Here is a 9,151-nt window from a genome sequence, read left to right as displayed (position 1 = left end):
ATAATCAGTCACAAGAACGTCGAATCTGAATCACTTGAAAAAAATACGGGGGTGTTTAACTTTTTCCAGGTGTATATAAAGAGGTGTAAAAGATTCATTTTTTAGTACCTATTGATTTTGCATATCAAAAAAGATCTAAACACAAATCTAACAAACTGACATTTTAAGAGAAACTGCGAAAAAGCTCTTAATAATTCCTTTGCCCAGTGACAAAAGTGTAAAACGAGACGTACCCTCTGACAAGCTATTATTAATTATTTCAACAAAATTTCGTGCTTAAGAACAGCTCAAGTTGCCTAGTAAAAAAAAAAAAAATAGCAGACTGTCTGACCCAATTTTTTTGTTAGAAGCAGATGTATTTTCACTAATTATGTTCTTGTTTGTGAAAGGAATAACAAGTTTTTTACTTCTTCAATATTCTATAGTCAGGAGTTGTTACTGAAGCAATGATCCACTGTCACGTGCCTTGTCGAAACCATCAACCCCCTGTAGCTGGCGAATGCTGTCCTTCTTGTAAAGGTACGATCTTCTTTTTTTTTACAACCGTTACTGTTTAGCTAATACTATGGTATTTTGATAATTATTTTGAAGTTTCTAACTTATCAATATATTTGTGTTTATATAGTTTTAATACTATATAATATAACTTCTATATTTTTCTTTCGCAACATTTTTAAACTTTAGGTTATAGTTTTAATCAGTTATATATAAATTTTTATTGATTATTTTTGTTTCGAAAGTTTGATTAATTCCATACCACAATTCAAATACGATTCTCTATGCGTGACTTGGGAGGAGAGGTAAAAAAACAAAAAACAATTTGGTACCAAAGGAAAACCGCACGATTTCTGTACAGATTAAAATCTACTGACTTAAAAGTAATTATCACTGCAATATTGGGGAAACGTTCCCTCTGCAGTTGTCATTTTTCTTGCTGCGATGCGATTTTTATAAGAGAAAGTTAAAGAAAAAGTTTCAAGCAGTGAAATTTAATGAAACGTTGCCCACTCCGTCTTCAGAAAGCTGGATAGTTTTCAGATAGTTATGAAAAATCCAATCATTTAAAAATCAGATTGCCTATTATCATGTATAGTTGTTTTCAAGCTCTTTAAATAACATAAAAAGCTGAGTCCAAAAATAGTCAAGGGAAGCAGTCAACAAAAATAGTATTATACGTATTGGCATCATATAGTGTCTCTATAGCGCAGTGGATAGCGCGTTGGATTTCTAATCCAAAAGTACCGGGTTCGTACCCCGGCAGGGATGGCACCACCTTTGCTTGGTCCCAAGTCCAGGATGAGAAAGCCTCGTAAAAACCAGACTGCTAAAAAATTACTGCAACAACAACTTCCATCGGCGAGGTGTTGTTGGGGCCTATACTCTAGAGGGATTATTATTTTATTGGCATCATATAAGTCAAGGGAAGCAGTCAAATGCACCAACACATATTTACCAATCTGTATTTAGACAAATGATAAGTCCCCCGATGAGTCAGCGGCAAGTTTACCGATTCATAATGTTGAAACCAGTTATTCAATTCCCGCGTCGGAAAAAGTTTAAAAAATAGAACCAGAACACGGTTTTATATTATATTTTCCGTGGATGATCTGAGAAACAATAACAAAACGAGACTCAATCTGTGACGAATAGCTGAAGAAACTCTGCATTCCAAAAAGGGGAAATTATTCTAGTACAACGCTTTTTTACTTCGCCGTTTCCAGACCCCTACTACAAAATGTTTATCAAGTTTTGGCATTCCCATTTTCATACAGCTTTAGAGAAATTAAATCTAAGAAAAATATTTTGGTCATTAAGTCTCGACCCTATTTATATTAATCTTTTACACCGTATTTTCAGAGAAATGGAGGAAAGCTGTCTTATATAGTCTCTCCCTATAAGCGTTGCTAAATACTGACCATGAGGGCCATAGCATCTAACAAACAACTTATAGTAATTAAAACAAACAAAAACATTTTATTGTGTTTCTTAACTACTTTACACCTGGTTTTTAATGAGTTGCAACCAAGTTCTAATGGCATGCGGACTTTAGCATTGCTCCCTGTTGTTCACATTGTTCTCAGATAACTTTAAGAAATTCAAATTCACGATTACACTTCTTAGTCAAGTTTTAGATAACTTGAAGCAAACTTTAATTCATAACTGTATAGCTCCTCTTTGTAGTTTATTTAATGGTATTTGTCTAATTCTTTCAAATATTTTCTACATAGTGATCTTAAAAATAAATACTTCTTTAAACTAACTCACAACATGTGAATTCTAGATCGAAAATTACCTATCTTTGTTTTTGGTACAACAGATGACTGAAACGAACTCTGGATTGAAAAGAAGAAAAAAAAACACAAACTAATTGCAAGTAATCCAAATATTCAGATAATCGTGAATAAAAAAAATTATATAACTATGATTAATGAATAACTTATACCTGCTTCTTTTTTAACAAAGGAGCATTTGAACAAAATGCTAAATATTAGTAAACAAATATAAAATTAGATGTCGGTAAACTGGAATAATTCAAATATTTCTGTGATTGAATTACTTTATCATCTTTTAGAACAGCTATACAGTACTTTATCATCTTTTAGAACAGCTATACAGTACTTTATCATCTTTTAGAACATCTATACAGTACTTTATCATATTTTAGAACATCTATACAGTACTTTATCTTCATTTAAAACAGCTATACTTACTTTTCCTTCGTTTAAAACATCTATACAGTACTTTACCTTCGATTAAGACAGCTATATAGTATGTTAGTTTGGACAGCTCTACAGTACATTACCTTCGTTTAAGACAGATATATATTACTTTACTTTCATTTAAAATAGCTCTACAATACTTTACGTTCGTTTAAGATAGCTCTACAATACTTTACTTTCGTTTAAGACAGCTATACAGTACTTTATGTTCGTTTAAGACAGCTATACAGTACTTTACTTTCGTTTAAGACAGCTACACAGTACTTTACCTTCGTTTAAGACAGCTCTACAGTACTTTTACTTTGTTTAAACAAGCTCTACAGTACTTTACTTTCGTTTAAGACAGCTAAACAGTACTTTACCTTCGTTTAAGACAGCTATACAATACGTTACCTATATTTAAGACAGACATACAGTACTTTACTTTCGTTTAAGACAGCTAAACAGTACTTTACCTTCGTTTAAGACAGCTATACAGTACTTTATGTTCGTTTAAGACAGGTACACAGTACTTTATCTTCGTTTAAGACAACTATCAGTACTTTTACTTCGTTTATCAAGAGATAAGATCTAGTTACCATCGTCGGAAGAGCCTGAACTTGCACGTTTATATATACATTTATTCATCCAAAGCAGCAGTTCTTTACACAACAAATGAAATCATTTGTTATAAAGTTTGGCTAACGAAGATAATGATGATGACAAGTCAAATTCTGAGTTTGGCTAATGTAGCCTCGAATATAACGAAGGCGAATTTGGTTTCACTAAAAAAGGGGAACAAATCAATAACCCTTAGGTTAGAATATTTGAATTTTTTTCAATTCGAATTTCTTGTTTCTTTATTTGTAACCACTGACCATCAGTGACACAGTTTCTATAGTTTTCAAGGTCAACAAGGATTTGACCACGAAATTCTTTGAAAACAGGTTTTTATTCGCGGCGAAAACAGAAGCCAAGTTTATTTTGTTTTGTTTTTTCTCTAGAAAAATAACTGTTAAATTTATCTATCTATAAAGCATTATTGTACTTTGAGAGCGTTTTTTATTAAAAATGAACTACGGTTTCAATCATTTAACTTGAAATATGACACTTGTGGGGCTCCTTTATTAACTGAAACGTCGTTTCATTGTTATAACTAGATACCTAACCTACGTTGAGTTTCTTTTCACTTTTGGTGTGTGGAAAGAACGTGTAGGTGTGTCGTCTCGTAGTTCGCTTACCTAATGTCACAGTGGGTTGTCTAACCTGAAGGTTAAAGTGAGTGGAGTTTTTACGGAACAAGGGTAAAATTTAGCAGATCATTCTTCAACAACACCATGTGTTACCTGCGCCATGAACAATTTTGATGGAGGCTGTAGCACCTGCTATTCTCTAGACACAAAAACACTGTGAAGTGACTGCCCGAATACTTAATTTTAAGTATGTCTCTTTTCTCCACAAATACTATGAAGGAACTGACATGTAATTTGTCATCGAGGTCTAAACAGTACTGCAGCACTAAAACCGGGGCTTGATAATAGTCTGGTGGTTAAGACGCTCGACTCGCAATCTACAGGCTCAAACTCCATTACCGAACATTCTCGCCCTTTCAGCCGTGGGGGCGTTATATTGTTTCAGTCAATTCCACTTTTCTTTGGTAAAGAGTAGTCCAAGAGTTGGCGGTGGGTGGTGTTGACTAGCTGCCTTCCCTCTAGTCTATCACTTCTAAATTAGGGACGTCTAGCGCAGATAATTCTCGAGTAGATTTGCTCGAAATTCAACAAACAAAACAATAAAATAGTAAAAGTTTAGAACTAATTTCTATTATATACTTTTTTGAATTACATCAGGCAAGAAAAACTCTTTCTTCCACTACTTGAAAAAATATGCAACTGTTTCTGAGTAATCTGATGATGCCGAATCTAAAAATCACGTTGAAAATTACAGATCGCCTCTAGTTTTTGAGTTATGATAGGTTTATTCAAAATATTCTCATGTATGTTGATTTGCTAGATACAACTCACGAATCGGATCATTTAGCTCTTCTTTTGTGATCAGACGAGGCGGTGTATTTTGAGGTGCCACAGGAGTAAAATTACTAGATGAAGAGGATTAATTGTCTTCTTCGTTGGATAACACTTCTGTTTTCCAATTAACTGGTGGATGTGGCACTGGAAGACCATCCCCATGAGGTACTGGTTTCGTTGCAGATGCAATACCTAGATATTTAATGTATGGTTTAGTTTTGCCTGAATATCCAGAAAAATCAGTTAGATGATCTTTGGGCTCACATCATATCATGGAAACTACAGATAGCATATTGCTCTCTTCTTATTCAGCCACTGTGTCAAGCCAGATGTGCAAAGTGTATAACACCCATATGAAACCCAATATTTTTCTTGGTCCCCAATTTTATACCCGAAATGGTGGTAGTAAGTTGCATTTACCTTGTGTATGATGTTTTTCCTTAGTAAAAATGTACTCTAATATATTTTACACAAATGTAGCAGAAACTGTTTTGGTGATTTATGCACTTTCGGACTTTACTTTAACTGGAGGCAGACAGCATTTTAAATGATTTTCTATAAAATATAAAAAAATATGTTCACAAAACTAGAGTTTAAAATATTTTAAAAACAAAGTTTTGCAGAATTTGATCCCATAGCGGGTATGATGCGAGGAAAAAGATCAGACTTTGTTTTGACTGTGCGCGGAGCGGGGCGAAGTGACCAACTGAGTGATAGGAAACTAAGAAAGAGGCATATGACTCCGCCCCTTTTATGCTCAGTCGAAGGACTTCTCGAATGTTCTAGCAAACTGAGCACGTGAGAGTTTCGTGATTCCTGGACGGAGCATGTGAGCGTGGGAAGGAAGCAAAAGTGGTGCAATTTGCTACAGTTATATCGAAAACAAATAGCATACATGAACAATATATTTGGAATTTTATACTAATACAATACAGTCAATGTTTGAAGTTATCAACGATGTATGCCTTTTACCCATTAACTGTCCAAGTAAACTTAATTTTACAGCATAAATCTATTGTACTGAGTTGATTACATGGTATTTCACTTAGTGCTGATAAAATATTGAGATATTACAATAACTCAAAATCTAGAGGCGATGGACAAATTCTGACTACATTTTTGGAATCAGGACTATCAAATCACCTCCTGAATCACTTGAGGTTTCTTCAGTAACAAATTTGTTGTTGACCAGTGTAATAAGCATAATACATAAAATATTGTCAACACACAGACGAAAACGGCTCTTGCATTAGTTTTGTTTTTCCAGTGTTTGTAAAACAAAATAAACGGTAAACTGTTTTGATGGAATAAAGTTTTGCTACGAACCTATTTTGCACTGTACTGACCTCAACTATATTAACCTCAACATATTGTAAGCCACAGCTCCTCGTCGCTACTTTTTACTGTATTAATCTCATCACACTGTAAACTACACTTCCTTATCAAAACTAAATCCAAACAGGTTCGTAAGTTACAACCAACATTCAAACGAAGTTTTATTTTAACTCGGCAAATATACGATAAAAATCGTACCTAAAACTATGATAATCATTGCAAAGAATAATATTTCTTTTAAATTAGGCTGTCTAAACAGAAAAAAACAACAAAAAAACAATCCAGTTTTAGTCTTAGTTTGATAAACTTGTACAAACAATATTATGAACTAAAATCTATACCAAGTTTAGGTCACTGGTGGAATTTTAATAATTTGAAATACAGAACTAAACTAAACAGAAGCATGTCACTTTATACATTAGAATCTACGAGTTAAGTTTCTAATAGTTTTATTTTATCATAAAAGGGGACCTTTGAGTTTTTACTGTTTGTCCCGAGTTCACTATCCCTAACTCAGATGCTGAAAATATAGATAATAAATAATGTGCTCACTGGATACTCTATTATGTCAAATAAGATTTCTACTTAACTGTAGCTTTGTTACAAACAGCAAGTTAATAGTTTTAATAAACACGAAATCGTGTACTTTGTTACTAGTTTTCAAGATAGAAAAAAACAACAAATTTTCAGTTAAATCGATTACTTCTCGTCGTTTATTTTGTTCCAGTTACATTAATTGCATCTTATTCTGTTACACCAGAGAAGAAACAAGATTATGTATATATGATGACCACAGTTAAACCGCTTGTTCAAGTATATGTTTCAAGGTAATGTTGCCCAGTGGATAGCGTACCGGTCTGTGGACTAGCGGATTCAGGACTCGCGTCCAGTTACTGAAAGAGAATTATACTCCATACTTTGAGGTCGTCTGTGAGAGTCAAATTCTACTATTTTGTCCAAGAGTTGGTGGTGAATGCTGTTGACTAGACATCTTCCCTCTAGTCTGTTAGTTCTAAATTATGAACGACAAGCGCAGATAACCCTTGTGTATTTTTTGCGAGAATATCCGAACACAAACATGGAAATATTATGTTGTTTTATTGATGTTTGACTAGTTTGATTTATCATATATCCGGGGCCAGGTGTGGTCACGTGTATAACGAGCTGAGCTGTGAATCAAAAGGTTCAGGGTGTGATAATTGATGCCGATGAACACGCTCCGCGTTTTCAGTTTCAGGTGCGTTATAAAAGTGACAGTCAATCCTGTTATTTGGTTCAAACAGCTGGACAAAGTCCTTGTGGGGCGGTAACTGCTGGCTGCCTGCCTTCCTTTTTATCAGTGTTCAAAATTAGAAACTGCTATATCTGAATCCCATGGTCTCTGCTCTAGTTGTATAACTCATGTTTCATTACGTTGACCAATCTTCCTTAATGTGTCTTGTAACAAACATTGGGTGTTATTTGGCTGTTGGCCGTCGAATAGTCAACTGGTAACTGGCTACCATTGGCTCTTCCAGTGATTAACTGGCTGTCAGATGCGGACAGCTATTCAAAACCCTGACATTGAAATGAGGTTGCTCTGAAATAACTTTAACAATTTTTACAAGGATTATTCAGGGAGGACGTTCTAGTTTCCTTGGAGGTAAAAAAAACAACAACAACTCAATTGTATAATAGTTTCGGTCTTATAGCAAACTTCCTTAAAATTTGTGGGTGACTTTGTATCAGATTCTTTCCTGGATATTTTGTTTCCGATGTTTAACCGATCTCTTCTTCATTTATTCTGTGAGTTTTGTCTAAATATGCTGTTAGGTTCGAGAGCGGACACTATGGGAAAACTTCACTTTTAATATTCTTGTTTGCACTCTTTGTTATTTCTCTTGAATAGTAGTTTTGAAAGGTTTTAATTTTACTGTTGGGTAAGTCTAAGTATAATCTATAGTTTAAATATACACTTTCCTGATTGGTTCTAGTCTGGAGACTATCAGTTGTGAAATTATTTTAATCTTGTCATTAATTATTTAAGACTTGTATCTTTTTGTTTTGCCATGAACATATTTACAAGCATGTTGATGAGTAAAATAACTTCATATTCAAATCAAATAAATAAATAACTGAAGGATGGACATCCTGAACTTGAAATTTCCCAGAATCCACTTGACCCAGAGAATCTAACGTGTATGTTATTTTTTCTTTTCAAGTTGACACTGTTTAGTGTTCTTTGTGTTTTTAAAACCTAGGATAGGTAATTGGTTACTTTTTCAAATAAACATCGTTCATGTATATATATATATATATATATCCCACATCGAGTTTAAGAACTTAAAACGTGTTTGCTGCTCATAGATGTCTGCTGAAAAAAAAAAAGGGTCTGCTAGTAAAAAAAATCGCTATACATATTCTTTTCATTTCACAATTCAGAATTACATTTCCCCCATAAAAATGAAAACGATATATCAATTGGTAAACCTAAACCCTAATCTTGTTTAAACCTATAGAAAAATGATAAACAACATCTACCGCCTTCAGTGATTGACAAGGAAAATGTCTGGTGACGAAAGAGTTGTCATAAAAATATTCGTTGACGAAAATGGAATTGTAAACGACGAAAAGGCCCGTTACACCCGAATCACAGTAATTTTGTTACACCCGAAATACGGTAATTTTGTTACACCCGAAATACAGTAATTTTGTTACACCCGAATACAGTAATTTTGTTACACCCGAATCACAGTAATTTTGTTACACCCGAATTACAGTAATTTTGTTACACCCGAATTACAGTAATTTTGTTACACCCGAAATACAGTAATTTTGTTACACCCGAAATACAGTAATTTTGTTACACCCGAATCACAGTAATTGTAAACGATGAAAAGGCCCGTTACACCCGAATTACAGTAATTTTGTTACACCCGAATCACAGTAATTTTGTTACATCCGAATCACGGTAATTGTAAACGATGAAAAGGCCCGTTACACCCGAATCACAGTAATTTTGTTACATCCGAATCACGGTAATTGTAAACGATGAAAAGGCCCGTTACACCCGAATCACAGTAATTTTGTTACATCCGAATCACGGTAATT

General features: G+C 34.0%; 1 protein-coding gene and 1 non-coding gene across 2 annotated transcripts in view; both read left to right on the top strand.

Moving 5' to 3' along the window:
- LOC106465085 (BMP-binding endothelial regulator protein-like) overlaps nucleotides 1-9,151 on the top strand; it is an 84,790-nt gene that overhangs the window by 32,275 nt on the left and 43,364 nt on the right. Inside the window, exon 4 of the mRNA XM_022392909.1 lies at nucleotides 426-519. Coding sequence (XP_022248617.1) covers nucleotides 426-519 — 94 coding nt within the window. The remainder of the gene's footprint in view (nucleotides 1-425; nucleotides 520-9,151) is intronic.
- Nucleotides 1,194-1,266, top strand: Trnar-ucu. The gene has a single exon. It is a non-coding gene; the product is annotated as a tRNA-Arg (tRNA).

Source organism: Limulus polyphemus, unplaced genomic scaffold, assembly GCF_000517525.1.
Source record: "Limulus polyphemus unplaced genomic scaffold, Limulus_polyphemus-2.1.2 Scaffold1830, whole genome shotgun sequence".
Classification (NCBI taxonomy): domain Eukaryota; kingdom Metazoa; phylum Arthropoda; class Merostomata; order Xiphosura; family Limulidae; genus Limulus; species Limulus polyphemus.
The sequence above is the reverse complement of the archived record's forward strand: the minus strand, read 5'-3'. Positions and strand labels throughout refer to the sequence as shown.